This window comes from Rhinolophus hipposideros, assembly GCF_964194185.1.
Source record: "Rhinolophus hipposideros genome assembly, chromosome: 11".
NCBI classification, from domain to species: Eukaryota; Metazoa; Chordata; class Mammalia; order Chiroptera; family Rhinolophidae; genus Rhinolophus; species Rhinolophus hipposideros.
Genome location: NC_138057.1, coordinates 6,319,134 through 6,341,379, shown reverse-complemented (window position 1 = coordinate 6,341,379; position 22,246 = coordinate 6,319,134). Strand labels below are relative to the sequence as shown.

The following is a 22,246-nucleotide window of genomic DNA, read 5'->3' as shown; positions in this document are numbered from 1 at the left end:
AGCACTGACCACACCCCACTTCTCCCTTTGCCAGGCTGATGGGAAAAGAGTTTCTGGTTTCCATGTGCTTTGATTGCCAGTGAGAGGAAATTTCCCTTCTTATGTTTACTGTGCCCTCAGCTTCTCCATTTTCCAGTGACGGAACTTCTAATGTCCTGGCTCTTTTATGATACTAAAAAACCAGGCCAAGGCAAGAATTTTAAGAGATAATTCATTTATCTGTCAGTCCCCTCATCTATAGCATCATCTGCAAGGACAAAGGGAGGGCGCCAGTCCTTTCCGGATGTGGGTATCCTCAGGAGCGGCTCTCTTCCAGTGGTCTTACTCTACCCTCTTCTGAGAATGCCTAACTTATTGCCCCCCACCCTTTACTACTTACTCCCCACTTGGTAGAGTGAACCTTGCAGAGGCCACTTTGCCTGGAGACACCTTCACTCCCCCCACATGGACCCCAGGCTGTGGGAATGCAGGGCTTCCCTCATCCTGTTAGCTTCCCTCACACAGCCTGGGCCACAGGTGACACACAAACCTGAGACAGACCAAACCAGGCTCTGCACTAGGTACCTCACCCTGTGCTGGAGGCTGGACTGTGTCCCCCCCAAATTCAGATGTTGGAGTCCTGACTCCAGTCCCTCAGAGGGGACCTTATTTAGAAAGGATTGTTGCAGGTGTAATTATGTTAGGAAAGTGACAGTCCCATCTCAAATAAACCTGCCTGGGTAGCAAGAACTGTGGCCCTGTCTCTCCAACAGGTAGAGGCTGATTTCAGACCAAAGTTTTGCTCCTCACCTGATATTTGACCAAGTACTCCCAAACCCATGCATCTGGAAAGAAAGATCTCAGGTCTCCCCTGCATAGAGGGATTCCTGGCTCTCCAGTGGCCCCTTTGTCCACCTGTTGGTCACGTCATGGAGGGTCTACTGGGACTGGCACTGTGCTTGCTGCTGAGGAGCCAGCAGTGAGCAAAACAGAGACCTCCCCATGTTGTGGCACTTTACCCAAGCAGGAAAAGGACAGTCATGTGAAAATGCACACAAGAGAAAATAGATCCATGTGAAAATGCAACAGCAATGGTAATTTCTATGTTTTATGAAGGAAAATGGGGAGGCCATGGGGAACTTCCTATGGGTGGGAGTAGAGGAAGGCATTAGGGAGTCTCTGAGGAATGACCTGGAGGTAGGTGGGAATTACAGGCAGAGCTGGAGCCACTTCAGGGCATGTGCCTGGAACAGCCGTGGCCTGCTGTGCCCAAGCAGGCACCAACAGCTCATGAAGCAAACAGCTGGAGACGCCCTCGGCAGACTTACCCAGACTTTATCACACTGTGCCCACTCCTGGGATTTGTGCATGTTCATGTCTGCAGACCTGACTGACCCCAGTCGGGCTGTGGGAGGGTCATCCTGATCCCAGTTTGCCCAGAATAGCCCCAGTTGGCCCCTGTTCTGGTGTTTTATTAACAGCATCCTTTTGGATAGTAAATTACATGGTCATCTGGCTGAGGGGATTTTGTCTACAAACTCAGTGCTTCCACATAACACTGTACCATCCTAGAGATAGTCAACAAGAAAGGGCACACTTTCGTACCTAACAGAAAAACTCAGAAGGCTCCCAAAGTTCCCATTGGTCACTGTTTATTTCAATCAGTTCTGGATCAGACAAGCTTGGTCCAGGTGCCCCAAGAAGGGCCCGCTCTTAGAACTGTCTTTGCATTCACCAGATGGATTCATCTGTTACAAAAGCACACATCCAGCATTGAACTAGTATCTCCTTTCTGATATCTCCCACACCCCCCACACCCCCACCCCAAGAGTTATTGGTTGTCTGTCTGCCACTGACATATGAGCTCATATGAATACATATGAATACAAAGTGGAAAGTGTCTGCCTTGTTCACTGCTATAAAATCTGCACTAGTTGTCACACATTGGATAACCTAGATGAAATGGACAAATTCCTAGAAACACACAACCTGCCAAAACTGAATCATGAAGACATAGAATATCTCAATAGACCTACAACTACTAAGGAGATTGAAGCAGCAGCAGCAATAATAATAATAACAAATCCCAATAAAGAAAAGCCCAGGACCAGATGGCTTCACTGGTGAATTCTACCACACATTTAAAGAAAAGTTAACACCAATCCCTTTTAAACTCTTTCCAAAAATTGAAGAGGAGGGGAGACTTCCTAACCCTTTCTATGAAGCCAGCATTACCCTGACACAAAAGCCAGACAAAGACTCTACAAAAAAAGAAAACTATCCATTATGAATATTGATGCAAAATCCTCAACAATATACTAGGAAACCAAATTCAACAGCATATTAAAAGGATCGTACGCCATGACCAAATGGGATTTGTCCCTGGAATGCAAGGCTAGTTTAACATCCTTTAAATCAATAAAAATCAATCAATGTAATATACAGAATGAAGGGGGGGGAGAATATAATCATCTTAATTGATGAAGAAAAAGCATTTGACAAAATTCAACACCTTTTCATTGTAAAACTATTCAACTAAATAAGAATAGAAAAAAACTTTTTCAGTGTAGTAAAGGCCATAGGTGAAAAGCCCTTAGCAAACATCATAATGGTGAAAGACTTAAGAACTTCTCCCTTAAGATCAGGAACAAGAGAAAGATGCCCCACTTCTAGCCAGAGCAATTGGCAAGAAAAAGATATAAAAGGCATTCAAATTAGAAAAGAAAAATTATCTCTATTCATAGATGACATGATCTTATATCATATAAAAATCATCAAGATTTAGAACTGTAAAGATTCCACAAAAAAAGCTGCTAGAACTAATAAACAAATTGAACAAAGAGGTAGGATACTATATCAACACATAGTAATCAATTTTGTTTCCATACACTAAGAATTAACAATCCAAAAAGGAAACTAGGAACACAATTCCATTAACAATACCATCAAAAAACTAAAATACCTAGGAATAAACTTAACCAATGAGATTAAAGACTGGTACACCGAAAACTACAAAACATTGCTGAAAGCAATTAAGACACAATACATGGAAAGACATCCCAGGTTCACGGATCAGAAAACAATATCGTTAAAACGTCAGTATTACCCAAAGCTATGTACCAGATCCAGTGCAATGCATGGCAAAATTCCAATAGCCCCTTTTGCAGAAATGGAGAAGCCAATCCTCAAATTCATATGGATTTGTAAGCTAGAACAATCTTGAAAAAGAACGAAGCTGGCGGACTCAAAACTCCTGATTTCGAAACTTATTACAAAGCTGCTGTGATCAAAACAGTGGTACTGGCAGAAGAACAGATATACAGAAGAATGAAATACAATAGAAAGCCCAGGAATAAACCCTTGTCCACATGGTCAAATGACTTTTGATAAGGGTGTCATGACCATTCAATGGCGGAAAGGACAGTTTTCAGCAAATGGCGCTGGGAAAACTGGATATCCACATGCAAAACAAAGAAGTTGGACCCTTAACTCACACCATATACAAATATTAATTCAAAATGGATCAAAGATCTAAACTTAAGAACTGAAACTATAAAACTCTTGAAGAAAGCATAAGGGGAAGGAAGAAAAGAAGATACACAGATGGCCAATATGCACATGAAAAGATGCTCAACATCACTAATCCTTAGAAAATGTAAATCAAAACCACAATTATCAAGGAGTTTCTGTAGAACCAATAAATAAATAAACAAAATAAAAACAATGTGATACTACTTCATACATATTAGAATGGCTATAATTAAAAAACAAACCCCAAAATGAGGAAATAATAAGTGTTGATGAGAACGTGGAGAAATGGGAACCCCTGTGCACTGCTAGTGGGAATGTAAAAAGGTGCAGCTGCTATGTGTGCTTCCTCAAAAAGTTAAAATTAGAGTTATCATATGATTCAGCAATTCCACTTCTGGGTATACACACACACAAAAGAAGTGAAGCAAGAACTTAAACAGATATTTGTACACCCATGCTCATAGCAGAATAATTCACTCTAGCCAAAAGGTGAAAACAACCCAAGTATCCATCAACAGTGAATGGATAACCACACATGATATGCACATATAGTGGAGTATTATTCAGCTTTTAAAAGGAAGTAAGTTCTGACACATGCTGCAACACGGATGGACCTTGAGGACATTAAGCTAAATGAAATAAGCCAGTCACAAAAGGACAAATACTATATTATTCCACTTATATGATACCTAGAGTTGTCGAATTCATAAAGACAGAGTAGAATGGCAGTTTTGCAGGGGCTGGGGAGAGGAGGTAACGGGGAGTTAGTGTATAATGGGGACAATTTCAGTTTGGGAAGATGTGGAGATAAATACTGGTGATGGCTGCACAACAATGTGAATGCACTTAATGCTACAGAGCCGTACACTTAAAAATGGTTAACATGGTAAATTTTATGATGTGTATGTTACCACAATTTAAAAAACCCTGGCCTATCATTCAGTGCACCTTGTTGAGTGAGTGACTGAATAAACACACACTGGAACATGCTGTTTTCCATTGGATAACAGGGTGAATAACAGGTGTTGGCCTGGGATGGTCAGAGCTGGCACAGTGCTAAAGGGGTGCTCCCTGGGAGCGTCAGGGTGAAGGGCAGAATGCGGCCAAACCGCTTGGGAGCTCCCACCCGCTGCAGCAGGCCAAGCCACTTGGAGTGGGTTGCTGCTCAGACTGCTGGATGCTGCAACCAAGGGGCATGGGGGGATTTGGTGGGCAGGTATTAAGGCAAAGGCAGACCACATGGAGAGGCCATCAAGCTCAAGGCAGCAGAGTTCCAGGTACACCTGTGGCCAGAGAGGAGGCCTGGACCTCTGAGGCCACTGGCCCCTCCTTTCTGGGTCCTTCTGAGAAAGTTCCCTTTGCTCTCCTTCCCCTGTCTGTGTGCCCTTGCCCAGGCCTCTGCTCCCAGGTCACCTCTGCCCAGCCCCATCCTGAGCTGGGTTCCTCAGGGCACTGTGCCACCCAGTCCACGAACACTTGCATATGCGTCACTGTCTCCCTTTACTGCAGTACAAGCTCCACAAGACTTGGGACTGCTCAGTGCCCGACAGGGGCTGCAGAGTGGGTACAGCACTGCTCGGCACACAGCAGGTGCTCAATATATGCTTAAGTAAATGAATGAGAGAAAGGGAGGACATGGAGATAGGGAATGCTTTTCAATGGCAGTGAACGGCTAAGTCATAGTGAGAAGCCAAGGAGAGGAAGAGTTTGGGATCCGTGCTGAGACTTATTTTAGTCCACAGTCAGCCGGCAGCCAAGAAGAGCTCTGAATGGAGTGGGGAAAGTCTCAGTGAACACTTCCAGATGCTGGCAGAGTTCCCGAGGTCAGCAGTGAATGACTGGGGGTGGGGGTGGGGTGACAGGCTCCCAGGACATTTTGGGTGCTCAGGGCACCCTGGGGTGGGCGGGGGAGGGTGATCAAGGGGCACAGCACAGGCTCTGACTCTGGATTTAGTCTGGGTTCCTGGCTTATTCCCCTGTCCCACCAGCCCGTTGATTTCCTTCATGAGGCAGTTAACTGCTTTAAGACTCAGTTTTCACTCCTGGAAATGGCACCAGTCATACCTGTCTGTGACACCTATCTATATACATATCTCTAAAGCGGCAGCAATAACACCTAAGGTGTTACATGTAATCATCACTCCCCAGGGGATATGATAAGCAGCTGGGTGAGTGCTGGTCCATGTCTGGGAAGAACTAAGCACAGTGCCCTGTACCTCATAAGCATTTGATAAATACTGGGTAAGTATTATCACTATGTGTAAACAAGGAAATGTGTCAGAGATGAGCCTGCTCACAGTCAGGGTGGCTTCCCCTGCACCACAGGGGTCTCCAGAAGTTTCTGGCTTCAGTGGACCACACATGGATGGATGTGGATACTGCTGGTCTGAGTGCTTCAGTGCTGCTAGAGGAGAAGGTAACAGCAGCGCCCATTTCAGCTTTCTGGGCCTCCTTGCATGCTTGGACCTGCAGGCTGAGCACTGTTTATCTGCCCTGATTCACACCAGGGTGTCAGTGGTAGACAATACTTAATAGTTACTCCCTTCTCTGAGCCATACAGGCTGTCACCAGTAGGAAGCACTCCAGAGGGGAGGGTGACAGCTGAATTCAGGTAGGTAGGCCTTAGCGCCAGACCCTGAGTAGCTCACCAAGGTATGAAAGAGTGGGGGAGAGAGCTTAGCCCTCTTTCCCCTCCTCTCTTCTCCAGTTTCTTTTCCCCACTCATGTTCCTCATGCTTGTCCCTCCCAGTTAAAGCACTGCCCTGGGCACTACTGAGACTGTGGGGGAGGATGGCTGCTATTTGGGGGCAGATTTCCACTCAGTTAGGCATGAAGACTTCAACTGAACTGCTTGCAAGTGGAGCCAGTGGCCCTTAGAGGCTGCTGGCTCAGCTGAGGGCCTGTCAAAGATGCCGCTGTGAGGTGATCTGCATGACTTTCTGCCCCAAGTCTGAAATTTTGAGCTTGCAGTGGCCAAGATGGGACAGAGAGGGAGCATATACAGAGACAGGTTCCTTATTCCAATTTAGGAGCCCACTCTTCTCCATCTCCCTGAGATGAGCATGGGGGCACAGTACGCAGCAGCTGGGAGGGGCAGGGAGGGCCTGCTGTAGGACACTTTGAGAAAAGATCTCTGCCAGCTGAGTGGCAGGCCCGTACACGCCAAACATCCTGACCAGCCACGTGAGGCAGGACCACTTCAGGGCAAAGGCTGGCCGGCCAAGAGCAGTGTTACCTCCAGCACCCCACACCCAATCCCCCAGCTACCAGAGGGGCTCAACAATCTGGGACACAGACAAGAGGCTTGTGGCCTGCTGTCCTCCCTGCCCCCTAGATCAACCAGGCATGGGACTCTGACCAGGGTTTCCGGGCAGCTCAATTCCAGATAACCGTTCTCTCTTTGTAGAGCTGACCTGTGCTAGTGCACTGGGCACCCTGAATTCTGTCCTCCTCTGGGACTCAGCATCAGGGAAGTCCAGGGGTAGTGTAAGGGACAGTGGGGTGTCCCCAGCCAGCAAAGAGGGGGGAGGCAGAAGGGAAGGGAGCAGAAAGAAAGAGATCTGAGGAACCCTTGCTGCTGGGTCAGAACAAAGTTAGAGCCAAGTAGTGTCGTTCAGCCTTCGGAATGCGAAAGGGCATCCTACGGGGTCTCACCTCGCCCCCAGCCCCAGGGGTCTCCTGTACCCCCATCTCTCCTCACCCCGCCCCCCCCGTTGGGCCCTTCACCCGCCCTCCCTGTAGGTCCCTCCCCATGTTCGCGCCCCACCATACCCTGGTCCATCTTCTCCCGCAGGGGGTCTCCCGAGTCTCCCGTCTCCCCCTCCCCGGTCCCCCGGCCCATTTTCTATTCTGGCGGGTCCCCTAGCCCACCTTCTCTCCAGGAAGGGTCCCTGAACCACCTTCTCCCCCACGCCGAGGAGGGGTCCCGGATCCACCTTCTCCCCCAGAAGGGTCCCCAGGCCCTCCTTCACCCCGAGAAGGGTCCCCGGCCCACCTTCTCCCCGAGAAGGGTCCCCGGCCCACCTTCTCCCCCAGAAGGGTCCCCAGGCCCACCTTCACCCCTGCCGGTCCCCGGCCCACCTTCTCCCCGGCAGGTCGCCGGCCCGCCTTCCCCGCTGTCCCCGGCCCGCCTTCCCGCGGCGGGAGCGGCGGCCAGGCCGCGGGCGGAGGCGGCGCCACCCGGGGCGCTGACGTAGAGGCCGCTCGGCGGCCGGGGGTCCCTTCGGTGGGGCCGCGGCTCCCCGCCCGCCCGCCGCCCCCGCGCGTCCGTTCCCTTTTGTGTCCCGCGCGCCGGCCCCGCGCACACTCGCGCCCTGCGCCCCCGGGCCGGCGGGCGGCTCCCCGCGGCCTGCGCGCGCCCCGCTTTGTGTGGACGCGCCGCGGGTGCGCGCGGGCTGTCGTGCGCCCCCGGCCCGTCCCCGGCCCCGGCCCGCCCGGCCCCCGCCCGGCCCGGCCCGCCCGGCCCGACCCGGAGCGCAGCGCGGGCGGCGGGCGGGCGGGCGGCGCGAACATGGCGACGGTGCCGGTGTACTGCGTCTGCCGGCTGCCCTACGACGTTACCCGCTTCATGATCGAGTGCGACGCCTGCAAGGACTGGTTCCACGGCAGGTGAGCGCAGTGCGACCCCGGCCGCGGCCCCGGCCCCGGCGCGGCCCGGCCCCGCCGCCCGCCGGCCGCGCGCCCTTTTGTGCCCTGGGCGGGGGCCGGGCCTGCGGGCGCCCCTCGCCGCCGCGCACAAAGCGGGCCCGGGGCCGGCGGGCGGGGCGGGCACTTGGGGCGCCGGGGCCTGGCGCCTGACCGCGGGGCGCAGGCGGGCTCCGAGGCCCAGGCCGGCCGCCGCCTCCCCCGCGAAGTTGCAGGAACTTTCCCCGCGCGGCCCGGGGAGGCGCGAGCGGCGGGCTCGGACGCCGGCGGGGATGGGCGGACGCCGGCCCGGGGAGGGGGCGGCCGGCGCGCCCCCCCTGCGCCGCGGCCGGAGCGGAGCTCCCGGGCCTCGTCCGCGCGTGCGGGACCCCTGCCCGGCCCCGCGGGCCCCGGGACCCAGCGGCCTGCGGGTCCCCGGGCGGGAGTGGGTGACAGAATGGTGTCTGTGCGGGAGGGGGGTTGTGGCTTTGCCGCCTCCTCCCTGGTAGGCATGTTTCTCCTTTCCCCTCTTTGCTCCAGACAGGGACACCCGGGTTTTGACTTGACCTTATGCTCTTTGAGCAAGATGGGGTGGGGGAGGTGAGGCTTGGCCCCTTGCCCGTGGCCATGACCTGGCCCTGCGCCTACTTTTCAAAAGCCGAGGTCCCTTCCCACCCAGAAGTAAATGGAGGAGGAGGAAGAGGAGGCGACACTGCTGCCCAAACTGCTCCAACAGGTTCTCATGTGTTTGGGCCTCCTCTGGACTACCAGGGGCTGGGCCGGGCTGGCTGCCCTCTGAGGCCGCCAGGAACAGGGCCCGGGGCAAGAGAGGTGTGTGTGGTAGTGGGTGGTCTCTGATCCCCAGAGAGGAGAACCTTCTGCTGGGTTTTACTGTGGGACGGTATTTAAACATCCGCTGTGGTGTCTAGTTCTGCCAGTTCCCATGTGGGGAGCCAGGCAGCCAGATGTGACAGGGCCTGCTCAGGCTGGTCAGCGCCAGGCCTGAGTCCCCGTGACAGGACCCCAGTGCGGAGGGGGTGGGACTCTGTGGGACAGGGACACTCACTGAAATCTCTTGGCCTGCCGGGCTGCCTTCCTGTGGGTGCCCAGGGCCGCAGCGACCCCCCCAGAACCTGAGCCTGGGCTGTGAACACTGGGCTCTGACCAGAGCAGTGCCGTTATGCACACCCACCATTGGCACCCTCGCAGAGTTCATGGCCGGACCAAGGGTGAGAGCTGCCATCTGATCCCTCGCGGCTCCTCAGTTCCAGAGATGCTGAGAAGGTGGCCCTGAGTGCCCTGAGTGTGGAGGGGCCTCTTCCTCCTCCTGGGCTTTTAGAGCTCCCAGGGTGCCCAGGCGGGGGAGGTGTGAGGCCCTGGGAGAACCTTTGTCTGGCTGGCGGGGGCCCTCACCATTGGGCTGAGGAGGCAAGGCAGGTCTGACTGAGCTAGACTTTGAGATGGGGAAGGCAGGGGACAGGTGCTGAGGGCTTTTGCTGGATCGGCCCTGGCGCATGTGGGGAGAGAGATGTGTCCTGACACCTTAAAGGGGCTGTTTTGGGGAGGCCTTATCTCCTTGTTTTTTATTTCTCGTCTGAGATTTTTGATGTGATCCCATATAGGCACAGATCATTGGATCAGCACAGATTCGTTTCCATCTATGTGGGGTGGCCCTGCGGTCTGAAAGGGGATGTGCTTTCCCCTGGTCACAGGGCACATCTCTACATCTAATCAAAGGGCACTTGTAGAAGTGACCCTGAGGCTGGACGGCCTCTTGGTGTCTCCCCAGAGTGGCTCCCCCCCATGCCCCCCGCCCCCCGCAGGCTCTCACAGCCCTGGGCAAACTCCCTACCTCGCTGGGCCAGGCCCTTCTCCTATGTAACAGCAAGGTGTATGACATGATCCCTTGTTTCCCAATCTCCACATGTTCCTCCTGGATGACCTGCTGCTCTTTCCAGATCCACTTATCACCTGTACTGTTGTTTACTAAGTATTCAACAGCTCAACTTATGTTTTAGAAGTTTGAGTACTTTGTAACTTTCTATTTTGAGAGAATTTTAGACTTACAGAAGAGTTACAAAAATGGTACAGTTTCCCTGTCACCCCATCTTCCCTGAAGTTAATGTTTCTCACCAGATCATGTTTTGAGCGTGGAAACTGAGGCAGAAACACTGGGCAGTAGGTCACCCAGACGACAGGTCTCGGCAGGTTTACTTTACCAGGTTCCTCCTTACCGTCCATTTCCTGTTGAAGGACCCACAGGGCCTCTCACTCTCTCTCCTTCCTCTCCAGGAATATTTCTTTTAGAAGGAAACTGTATCATTCCCTGAAGTAGAACTTTAGTATCACTTGCCATAGATAGTACTTGTAAAAATGAACGTAACTGTTGAAGTAACAGGTTTTGTCTTGTCCCACCTGCGATCCAGCATGTCCCTCCAGCGCAGCCCATTTTGGGGAGATTAGAAAGGGGTCTCTGAGGTTACCCACACTCATGTGACTGAGTCTTTGCTGGGAGGACTCCGGCAGTGCGCCAGCTGACAGCATGTTTGGGGCAGCTCCTTTCTTGGGGCAGAGCCTGCTCCCAGGGTGAGCTCGCTCAGCACCGTGAGCACCCCTTCTCATGTTCTCTGGGAAGGCATCTCCCCAGAGCGGGGCTGGAAGCGTAGTTAGCCAGGAAGCCAGGAGCCCATATCCTACCCCGTCTTGACATGGCTGGGTACATGGACCAGGGCGCCTGGACAGCCCATCTGGCCTTCACTAGCACGGAGTGAGCCTCTCCTGGGGCCTGGCTTTGACTAGGAAGGGATGGATGTTGCGGCCAGGTGCCTTCTGAGCTGGCTTGTCTGGTAGAGAAGTGTGGCACCACGGGAACATTGGGGACCTTCCTCCCCAATCAGGGTGCCACAGAGCCACTTGGGCCAAGCACTGGGCAGCTTCTTGTGTCTTCCACCAGACCCCGTGTGCCCTCCACCCCTGCCTGTGGTTAGGCGTCTGCACTGTGGCCCCGGTGCTCTAGGGAATGCCTCAGATGTCCAACCACCTGGTCCCCATCTTGATGTGAAGAGTCTCTGTCTCTGGGAAATAGGAATAATTTTGTTAAAGCAGCAGACATCCTAAAGCTGGCCTTCTTTCAGTCACCTGTTCTATTGAACTTGAAGTGTTTTTGGAGGCAAATGAGTAAAATTGATTTTAAAGAGTTTGAAAGCTGAAGTTGCTGTGTAAGTTCTTCAGTGACAGAAGTTTCATTTATTCCTTTGTAAAAATTTATGGAGTGTGTGTTCTTTGTGGGTGCCATACTGACTTCGGGGTTCCTGAGATCTCTTGCCTCTTATAGGGTTTCTTCTACGTGAGTTAGACGGGAGTTTCCTGCCAGCCTGGGGAGCCCTGTCAGAGTCGTGAGGAAGCATTGTGGGGCCAAGAGTAGGGGTGGGGACAAGGACGCCACATCAGGGACGGCCTGCAGTGTGGCCAGGCGGCAGGCGCCATGCTGGAGACTCTGCAAAGGAGCCGCAGAAGAGGACTGAGGATTTGGCAGAGTCCCTCTGGCTGCCAAAGAGATAGTTGATGACAAGGGTGGGGGCAGGAGCCAGTATCCAGGTGAGAGATGATGGGAAGGGCCAGGGGTTGGGGACCAGAGAGGGGAGAAGGAGTCGGGTTCTGGCATGGATCCCCTCCAATTCCTGTGTGTCCTTCCATCTGTCTGGGCTCTGCCTGCCTTCCTTGCCAAGGCCCTGTCTCTGTGTCCATTGCCACCAGGACTGGTTGGCCTTGGTGGGCTCTTGCCATGTGGCCACCTCACCCACCCTTAAGCTTCTTGGGGCAGAGCCATGTCCGGAGTACCTCAGCCCTTATGGGTTCCCGGTGACACTGAGTGGGGCTCATGGCCAGCCCTGTTGGCCAGCGGAGCATGTATGTGCTTGGAGGGAAAGGAGAGCCCACCAAGCTTCAACACTGCAATCTGGGTGATCAGAGCTGACATTTAAATCCTAGACCCTGAGATCCCTAAATACCCGGGGAAGGACTATCCACGTGGAGATGGAGTTGTGGCGTGTTGGACATATGTAGGGATAACGATTAATCCTTTTAAAATGAGGAATTCTCACTGTGTGAATTTAAGAAGTTCTGGAGGAGGTGGGGAAATGTCAGCTTCTAGAGGGCAGAGAAGTCCCCTGTCCATTGACACTTCCCAAATGAGATGAGTCTCCAAGAGAGCCGCTTGGAGTCAGGCTCATTGCAATTGCAAGAATGTTTGCTTTTATTGAGAATATTGGGCTGGAAATGTGCTTGATATGAGCTTCTGCACTGCTCAGGTGTTTGTTTGGGGCCACTTGGACTCAGGTGTGGCTGCTGATGGCCTAATATTGGGAAAAGGTTTCGGGGCTTGGTGGGGAGCCTGCCAGCCCTGGCATCCTGTCCTCTGAGGCCATCCCCTCACCTCTGAGCTCGTGGCATCTGGCCACAGGGCAGGGCCTTATTCTGAAAGAATGAGATTTGCTGTTGGAAGTGAGTATCAGCCAGAAAAGAATGTTTTCTACTGAATGTGCTGGCAGAGTCTAACTCCTAAATGGTGGGTGTGGGGAAAGCAGAGTGGTCACAGCTTCTATATGACCGATGTGGCAGTAGTACGGCAGGGCTCACACTGGGGCTGGCCTTTATGGCTTCAGGGTTCATTCAGGGTCATCCTCTTATTGGTTCCCACAGTGACCTGGGAGGTAGGCCGGGTGGGCCACCTGTCTTCCCACTTCCAGCAGAGAGGGGCTGTCGTGCCTCCTCACCCTCGGCAGATGGACACACCTCTGCCAGAGTGCAAAGGTAGGGATTTGTCCAGCTTAAGTTATTCTGGCTCAAGGGCCTGAACAAATACCAGGCGCTGAAAACCCCATTCGTGTCCATGGTTTCGTAAATGCAACGTGGATGGTAACATCTTTTTGGCAGGAAGGTGGCACTTGGTGCCAGGTGAGGAAGCCAGGCTCTATGCAGTACCTCCGTGTCTCAGGTGTGCCCAGTGTTCTGCCAGCCTCCTGCATAGAGCTGTGTCCCTGTCTTTAAACTGTCCTTCTCTTCTTGCTCCATCTTTGTTCCGCTGCTGCTGTCTGCCTTGGTTCTCAGCCTTTTGGGCTGGTGGGTGACCCTAACCGTGTGCTCCGGAATGGGGCTTGGCCCTGTGCTTTAAGGATGGAGGGTCTGTTCACTTCCCCCCAAAGTGATAGGTCATCTGTGGAAAAATATAGTTAGAATTCCAACCAATGGCTGGCTTTGACCTCAGAGCACAGGAACTGAAGGCCCTTGTGTTGTTTGTCCAGGCAAATGGAGAAATGAGCCTTTCATTTTTTATTATAAAAAGTGCGAGTCTCCATTTCCTTCACCCTGACCTTCGAAGCCACGCTGGGGCAGGTCAGGGCCCACTGCTAGGCGTGCTGCACATGAATTTCACATGCTATGAAATTAACCATTTTAAAGTACACTGTTTATGACATTTTGTGTGTTCAAAATACTGTGCAACCATCACCTCTCTCGAGTTCCCAAACATTTTCATCACCCCAAAAGAAAACTCCAAACCCATTGAACAAAGCTTTCCATTCCTCTTCCCCCAGCCCTGGACAACCCTCTTTCTGTTTTCTGTCCCCATGTACTTATTATCTATTTTGGACATTTCATATAAATGGAATCATACAATATGTAACCTTTTGTGTGTGGCTTCTTTCAGTTAGTATAATGTTTTTTAGATTCATCTATGTTATAGTGTGTATATGAAGTTCATTGATTTTTTTTTTTTAATGGCTGAATAATACTCTGTCGTACAGATACCCAATACTCATTTTGGGTATCCATTCTGTTTATGGAATTTGGGCTTTTTCCACCTATGGCTATTGTCAGCAGTGCTGCTATGAACATTTGTGTACAAATATTTATTTGAAGACCTGTTATTTGTCTATTTATTTTGGAATTGTAAGTGTTCTTTATATATTCTGAACACTAGACCTTCATCAGATACATAATTTGTAAATATTTTCCCATTATTGGGTTGTCTTTCCACTTTTGTGATAATATCCATTGATGCACAGAGTTTTAATTTTGATGAAGTCCAATTTATCTTTTTCTTCTGTTGCTTGTGCTTTTGGTATAATATCTAAGAATCCAAATCCAAGGTCATGAAGATTTACCCCTTTGCTTTTTCCTAAAAGTATTATATTTTTAGCTCTTATATTTGTTTTTTGATTCATTTTCAGTTAACTTTTGTATGTGATTTGAGGTAGGGATCCAACTTCATTTGTTTCCATGTGGATATCCTGTTGCCCCAGCATGACTTGTTGAAAAGAATATTCTTTCCGTATTGAAATCTTGGTGGCCTTGTTAAAAATCATTTGACCATATACATGAGGTCTGGACTCTTCCCTTCCATTGGTCTGTCTGTCCCTCTTTATGCCAGTTCCACACTATTTTAATTACTGTGGCTTTGTCGTAAGTTTTGAAATCAGAAAGTGTGAGACTTCCAACTGTTCTTTTTAAAAAATATTGTTTTGACTCTTCTGGGCTCTTTGCAATTCCATATGAATTTGAGGATTGTCTTGTCCATTCCTACAGAAAGGGCTATTGGAATTTTGACAGGGATTGCATTGAATGTAGATCGTTTTGAGTAGTATTGACATCTTAACAATATTATGTCTTTTGATCCATGAGCACAGGATGTCTTTTTATTTAGACTAAAGTTTTCTTTGATTTCTTTCAGCTGTGCTTTTTAGTTTTCAGTGTATGAATTCTTCATCCCTTGGTTAAGTTTATTTCTACCATGTTTCCCCGAAAATAAGATGTAACCAGAAAATAAGCCCTAGCATGATTTTTCAGGATGACATCCCCAGAATATAAGCCCTAATGCGTCTTTTGGAGCAAAAGTTAACATAACACCTGGTCTTATTTTTGGGGAAACACAGTAGGTATTTTATGCCTTTGGAACAATTGTAAGGGGTCATTTTTGTAATTTCCTTTTTGGATTGTTTACTGCTGGTACTTTTATCCCCTTTAAATAAAAAAAAAAGCATCACCTTTTAACATGTGGTGACTAAATTTCCAGAGTCAGACACGTGCACTGTGCAGGTGTTCATGCCCGTGCTGGGTGCGCACACACTCAGCTGCGCACCCGCAGGCACCATGTGGCCAGAATGTGTCTGCACTCCTGGGGGAGGGGTGCTACTTTCCTTTTTAGCCATAAGTGTTTGTTGTGCTTTGCCATTGTCACATCTTGGACGAGGCCTTTCCCCCACACATGTGGGGAGCTCCTTATATTGTGTGGGGGTCCCCTCTGCGGGTGTCCATCTCCTTCATCCTGACTGTCGAGGGAGCCGTGATGGGGTGGGTCGGCCCACTGCTAGGTGTGCTGCACACGGCCTCTCTGACCTTCCCTGCCCCCAAGGGCTTGGTGGTGGTGGGCTGTTCTGATCGGGAGGACCAGCACACTGAGGCTGGAGCATCAGCTTGCAGAGGTCAACAGGACAACGTGATGGGCTGAAACAGCAGTGTCCGTCCCACAGTTCCCCCCGCCCCCAGTGCCCCTTCATTGATGAGAGTGTTGGGGGTTGCCAGGGACCCCAAAAGGCAAGGGGTTCAGCCGGGGACCTGAACCTGCAGGATGGGTAGCACTGCTGCCTGGGCTGAGTAGGGCACGAGAACAGTGAGCAAGGCCCTGAGACGGTAGCCCAGGCTATTGACTGATCCGTGGGCTGTGTCCCCAAGGAAGCTCTGGGCAGTCTCTGGCCGTGTGCACCCTGGGCTGAGTCTCCCAAGCGAGGTGCTGCTGTTGCTGCACACAGAGCTGCAGGGTGGACCTCAGTCATTCTTACGCCTGACACACTGTGGGCTGGGCTCGGGTCTCATGGTGCTGGACAGTGTGAGCTTCTGGACAGGCCTTGAAGAGTGCCCTGAGGCCAGGTCTGAGCCCCATCAGTGCTCGCCCTGGGGGCAGCCAGATTGAGCTTGGATTCCCCAACCTCCTGCGGTTGGCAATCCCAGACCAACATGTGAGTAGCCTGTAGCCCAGTTATGTGAACTCTGATATTTGAAGATCTTCTTGTAACCTTGCAACTTCGTCCCTTATTTTCCTTTCCCCTTAGAAACCCTGTCAAGGCAGAGTGTGGGTGCAAGTCTCCAGGAAGCTGGCCTGAGCAGGAAGGGCAGGGAGCAAGTACTTCCTGGAACATGAGTGTGTCCCAGCAGGGCACAGGGCCCTTCCCTGCCCAGGCCCCATCACCTCCCTCCTGGGCGGACCTGCCTTCAGCTGGAGAGATGACACATACTTGATGGGTCAGGTCCCATTTTCTTGCAGGAGACACTGAGGTGTGAGGTTCTCGTGCAGCATGACACTTGACATCCTGGAAAAATCCAGAAACTGCAGCCTGACCCAGTCTGCCTTCCAGATGAACAAGGCTGGGACATGTAGGGCTTCCTGAGAGCTCCCCAGACACTGTGGAGAGGTAGACCCCACGGTACCACATGAAGCTGCACAGGGGTGCATGTCAGAGAGGGAGGTGGGTTCTCCCTAAATCTCCTTCTGCCTACTTTTGTGAAACTTGAAGGATTGGTTGTCATTGGTGCTTGTGGAGTCGCTTTCCTGGAATTTCTAACAACTCTGGCTAATCTCTCCCCAGCTGTTTTGGAGTTGCAGCTCATAAAAAAATGGCGGTGGTGGTTGAGGGGCATTTCCTGCCACTTGTCTGCACCTAACACCAGGCACTTTCCAACAGTCATCTCCTCCTTTTCTCTCAGCAGCTCCCCGAGGGCACTGGACTCGGGTCTGCTTAGCAGAATCCAGCTGGGAGAGGGCCAACAGCTGATCTGGGTCACCTGCTGATCAGTGGCCCATGGAGCTTTGCCCGGGCCTGGGGGACCTCCCAGCCACACTCTCCACTCCAGACATAGTGAGCAGCTGTGACAGTTTCGTGCGGTTCCTGGCTGTGTTTGCAGACTGTGCTCACACTGGAGGCCAAAGTGGCTGGGAATCCCCAGGCATTGCACACGTGCTGCGATGGTCAGAGGTTGGCTCCTGTCCTGCCAAGTAAGGGGGCCCATCAGTTACTCCAGCCGAGCACCTCGGGGCACTGGGCTCCATTCTAGGCACCCAGACATAGCACTAACGAAGACTCAGCTTCCCTGCACCACTGGGTGGCACATGCCATCGTCTGGCCTTGCAGGCAGTGCTGGGCACCCTGGTGGCTGAGGCAGCCAGGTGGTACTCCAGGTGACCCAGAGTGTACTGGGCAGGAGGGGAGAGGCAGTGGTGATGTGCGTGGGCTGTCAGCCAGAGGCGGGAGTTTTCATGTTATCCTCAAAGCAGCACCCAGACCGGTACAACATTCTCTACTTTACCAAGTTCTCTCTGAGGGCTGCGAGCCATGTATAGAGGGGCAGGATGGAGAGAGCCCAGCTAGGAGCCAACTGGGCCCTGGGGAAAAAGACAGGGTGGGGTGGTCCTGGGGATGGAAGACTGGCAGCGGGTTGTCTGGCACTCCACCCTGCCTGCTCCTTGGGAAGGTTGGAGTCGCTGGGCTGCTCCTGCCCCAGCTCCACCGTGCTGCTGGAGGGTGGAAGTATTAGCTGCTTTTGGCCTCGAGGTTCCCAGGGCCCATGTCATCAAGGTGACCCTCTGATCCCAGTATGCGAGCTGTGTAGCCAGCCCCAGTCTGGTCCTGGTACTGCCTTGGGCCTCGCCTGGGCCCCTGCCTGCCAGAACTCCTGCCACCTGCCCACTGTGCAGACGTCAGGCATTTGTGTTTCACTCCCAGCCCTAGACGTGGAGGTGGACGCGTGAGGCCGTTTGGATGAGGGCCTAGGTCTCCGAGGACCTTTTACCTGTCTTCCCACCTCACAGGACAGGGACACATGCTTTCTGTCTGATCTCAGATGGCCAGGTGGAGCCTGTGCCCTCAGCCCACCTCTGTCTAGGGTGTGCTGTGTGGTCCCTGCCCGATGCCCACAGCCCCCCACACCCCCACTCTTTAAAATCTGTGTAGGGCCCTGAAGGCAGTAGTGGCAGTGACCAAGGGGATTGAGTTCGAGGATCTGTCTGGCCGTCTGGGGTGGGGTGAGGAGAGACCCTGGAGCAGCAGCCAGGCAGTCACTCTCCTGGGGCCCTGAGCTGAGCCCCCGTCCCCAGCCCCTCCCCTCCTTGTGTCCTTCTCCAGCTCTCCAGGGCATGTGATTTTCCTTTCCTCTCTGTAGATGTGCTCCTCTGGAATCGGAGTGGCTGTTAGTGGGACCAGAGAGCACCGTGTGTTTCTCCTGCTGGGACTCAGCAGCTGTCCTGGCCTCAGGCTAGGAAGGAACTGAGTGCTGGATTAAAGCTTGAAGAAGAAGGAATGTAGATTTGGGTTCAGTTTGAGAAAACACTTTTTAATAATTGAGACTGGCCCCAAACTGATCACCTCCGGGGCAATAGTGGGCAGTTAGGTCACAACCGGGTATTTCAGCCTGGCTCTGTGGACACGGGGCGGGGATTCTGCTGGCAGGATGTGCAGCACCGCCCTGGCCTCCGCCCACAACTCCAGGGACACCCGCCCCCCAGCTGGGACAGTAAGAGTGCCCCCATTCGTGACCAGAAGGCCCCAGGGGACATAATCACACCCAGTTGAGGGCAGGAGGCAACTGAATTTGTGCAGAACACGTTTACATTTAACAGGCAGAAAACAGAGCTTCTGACAGCCCCCCTCCCGGTCTTTTCTTTTACTTACCTATTGTAATAAGAAATAACGGCATTTATTCATTTATAAATGGTTAATTGAATGAGTTTGCAAATGGAATACTTTCTTTTTTTTTTTTTTAAATGGGCATGAAAGAATATGCAGTGAAAGCTTGTCTTCCCCTAGATTCCAGCTCCTTAGAGAAAACTCGAGATTTCTGTGGCTATAGTACTTGTGTTGCACAAACACCCTTCTCTCTTTCCTCATGCACTCCGGTGTGTTGGGGATACCGCTGTGCCTGTGACACTGGGTCTCACACTCGCCTGGTTTCCGGGTTGGTGGTGAGCTTACTTCTCATGTTGAGCTACTCCAGTTCTGCACAGGAAACATCCTGGCACATACGGGTATGGGCATGTGTGCTAGTGTATCTGTTGGATAAATTCTAAGATGTAAGGTGCTGGGAGGAAGTGTACACTCAGCCTTTTGGGTTTTAAAATCACCAGATGGGTTGTACCAATTTCCCTATACACTGGGCAGTACATTTTCTGAACTTTTTGATTTTTGTCAACTCAATCTGGAAGGTGAAACAGTGTATCTCGCTGTACTTTTACTGTGCAGTTATCATATCATATCATATCATATCATCATATCATATTAATTATCATTTCAGTCTGCAGTTGTCTTATTGACAACCTAATTATTGAGCTCACTCAATTTTTAAATTCTTTCCTCCTGCAAGTGTGGAATTTTAGAAGATGCTTTCTAATGAAGACAGAGCAGGCTAAGTCAGAGACGTGAAGGAGAAGGCAGCCTTCCTCTGACGGACGGCGAGGGCATTCCCAGCCTTTCCCTCCTCTTTCCCAGCACTGCTTAAACCCCTCAAGCCTCCAGGATTGGCACTGGTTTAAAGCTCACATGTTTACGAAATAGCTCCTCTCCCTTCCTTTTCAGTTCTGTTGTGATGTCAGGCTTAATTTTTCCCCCCCAAACCTTTCATATTAGACTTGTTTTAGGTTTACAGAAAAGTCACAGGTGTGGCAGACTTCGTGCCTGCCCCTGACTGGGTTGTGCTGCCTGCTAACACCTGCCATCACCGCCGTCCTCTGGTCTTAGCTGAGGAGCCACCACTGCCTCCTCCTGGGCCCCCGCCAGAGGCCTCACGTGCCCCGCTGTCCACTGCATGTCGCCCCTGGCTCCTCTGGTGGCTTCTCAGACCCCCTTGTCCCATGATCCTGATACCAAAGACGCTTCATGGTTTCTGCACCTTTGAGGGTGCCATGTCTTCGTCTCGTGCACCCTCCCCCTAGGCTCCCTCACACACTCCAGGCCTGATGTGAGCACCCCCACAGCTCACGGGAGCGCCTGTGATCCTACAAGGGAGCAGCGTCACTCAGCAGCCCCTGGTGACCCCTGAGGCATGGACACGGGCATGCTCTCCACGTGGCCCTGATCAGAAAGGCTACTATGTACGGTCATGATGCTATTCCCTCTTGATACTTTCTTCTAGGTCTCCAACTCATATTGTTTTATTAGATTTCAAACTACGCTTTGGAAAAGAAAGATGCAATTAGACTGAAAAGCCGACTCAGAGCAGTTGGAGCCACCACAGACCCTGCCTCTGGGCATGTGTTCCGTTGTCCACTCTGGCTCCTGCCCTCCACATGCGCAGTGGGAGCAGGAGGCCCTCAGTGTGAGGCCCTCTTTCACAGATGGGAGATGGGGGCTGCACACCAGTCTCTTCTCAGCCTAGTGTCCTCTGCAGACGGTTCTGTCATCTTCTCTCGCAGGTGGTTCTGTCATTGGGAAGGGTCCCCGAGTCCCAAGCAGCACACACAGAGTGCAAATTCTGTGCCTCCTGTGACTTAGTGAGCGATATATGTGAGCGCCCACTCCCAGGCCCTCATCGTGTGGTCTGGTTGCCGGTCAGCAGGGGACTGTGACCAGCTAGACTTGAGGTTCTGGCGTCAGGAGGAGGTGACCTGATGCCTGTCCGAGTGTAGGCTGGCCGCATTCACCCTGCTGGAGCCCTCTTTCTCGCAGGCCCGTTTGCATTCGTGTTCTCTGGGAGGCCTCTTTGTCATCCGGGGGCTGGTAAGTTCTTCAAGGTCCGAGGCCTGCTCCACTGTTGGCACCGCGGGTCAGGGGCCAGCCCATCACCAGCCTCCCTGGGAGCTGGACGCTGGGGGCTCAAGGGGCCACAGAGCCAGCCGCTTGTCTCCTTTCATCCCCTCCTGGCACTCTGGGGTTTTAGGATTCAGGTCCATTCTTAAACTCCTGGGGGATCCCTGTGCAAACAGTCCCTGTGCTGAGGCCGTTGGTCTGGATGCAGGAGGACGTTCCTGAATGCCCACTTCTGGGGGGCACATAGTAACTCTGGCACTGGCTTGTCAGCGCAACCCACACGCACTGCTCGTCAGTGAAGGAAAAGGCTCTTGGTGAAGTCACCCAGCAACACTTGACAGTCTGACCTTCTTACCTGCTGTGTGGCCAGAGAAGGCTCCTTCCAGGCCTTTCTGGAAGTATCCCATTTGCGGGGTGGAACTTAAGGACGGAGAATCATTCTGTGCTTGCTGGTGTTTGTCAGTAAGTGTCCCTCAGATGGGTGGAAGGCCCTGATGCCCCCGGAGAGTGAGGTCCAAGGTCTCTGTACAGCTCGTCTTGTCCTCAGATGGTTCTGTGAGCCACATGTGGTCCCCAATTGAGGGATGGGAACACTGTTTCTCAGAGCCGCTCAGGAGCTGCAGGCACACGCTGCGAGGTTGGAGGTGGTGTGACATGGCCGGTGTCCTTTCTCATGCTCACTGCCCCCAGCCAGTGCTGGCTGCTGTGAAAGTGTCGCCAGAGTCCAGCTTGTGTCGTCCTAGCCTGGTAGCCCTGGCACTCCTTGGGGTTGGGGGCCCATCAGAAGGCACTTGCTCCTGCCCCTGCTCCACGCCCACACCCCGCACCCTGCAGTTGTGGCCTCTGGGGCTCTGGGACAGGACCTGGCCGAAGACTGTCCAGGTTTCCATCTCCTAATTTTTTCTTGTCTTGTTTTTTATGGGGGAAAAGGGGCAAAGAACAGATCATAGAATGTTCGAGTAGGACAGGACCTTGGAGAGCACCAGTCCCTTCTCCAAAGGCAGCAGCAGTGTGGACCCAGCCCCCCTTCCTTTAGGACTCCCCCCCGGAGGGCTGAAGCACAGGGTCCTTAGACCCCACCCCCACGCGTCCTCCAGGTTGATGCCGTCAGGATGTGGTGGAGCCTGTGGACAGGGCCTCCCCTCCCCTGGTCTAGAGTCCATATTTCTGTTAATGGGACGTTGGACTGTGTTTGCTCTCAGGTCCAACTTGTCTTCTCAGCCACCTTGTGAGTCTCTCAGGGCTTTTTTATCCAGGTGGAAGGCTGTAATCCCCAGAGTTCCCAGACAGAGTTATTTGCTCTATATCTGCATACAATTAAT

At 52.3% G+C, this 22,246-nt stretch overlaps 1 protein-coding gene across 1 annotated transcript in view; it reads left to right on the top strand.

Moving 5' to 3' along the window:
• Window positions 1-7,986: 7,986 nt before the first annotated feature.
• Window positions 7,987-22,246, top strand: part of PHF2 (PHD finger protein 2) — a 97,666-nt gene continuing 83,406 nt past the window's right edge. Inside the window, exon 1 of the mRNA XM_081065841.1 lies at window positions 7,987-8,118. Within this exon, the coding sequence (XP_080921967.1) occupies window positions 8,021-8,118 (98 nt within the window). The 5' untranslated portion in view covers window positions 7,987-8,020. The remainder of the gene's footprint in view (window positions 8,119-22,246) is intronic.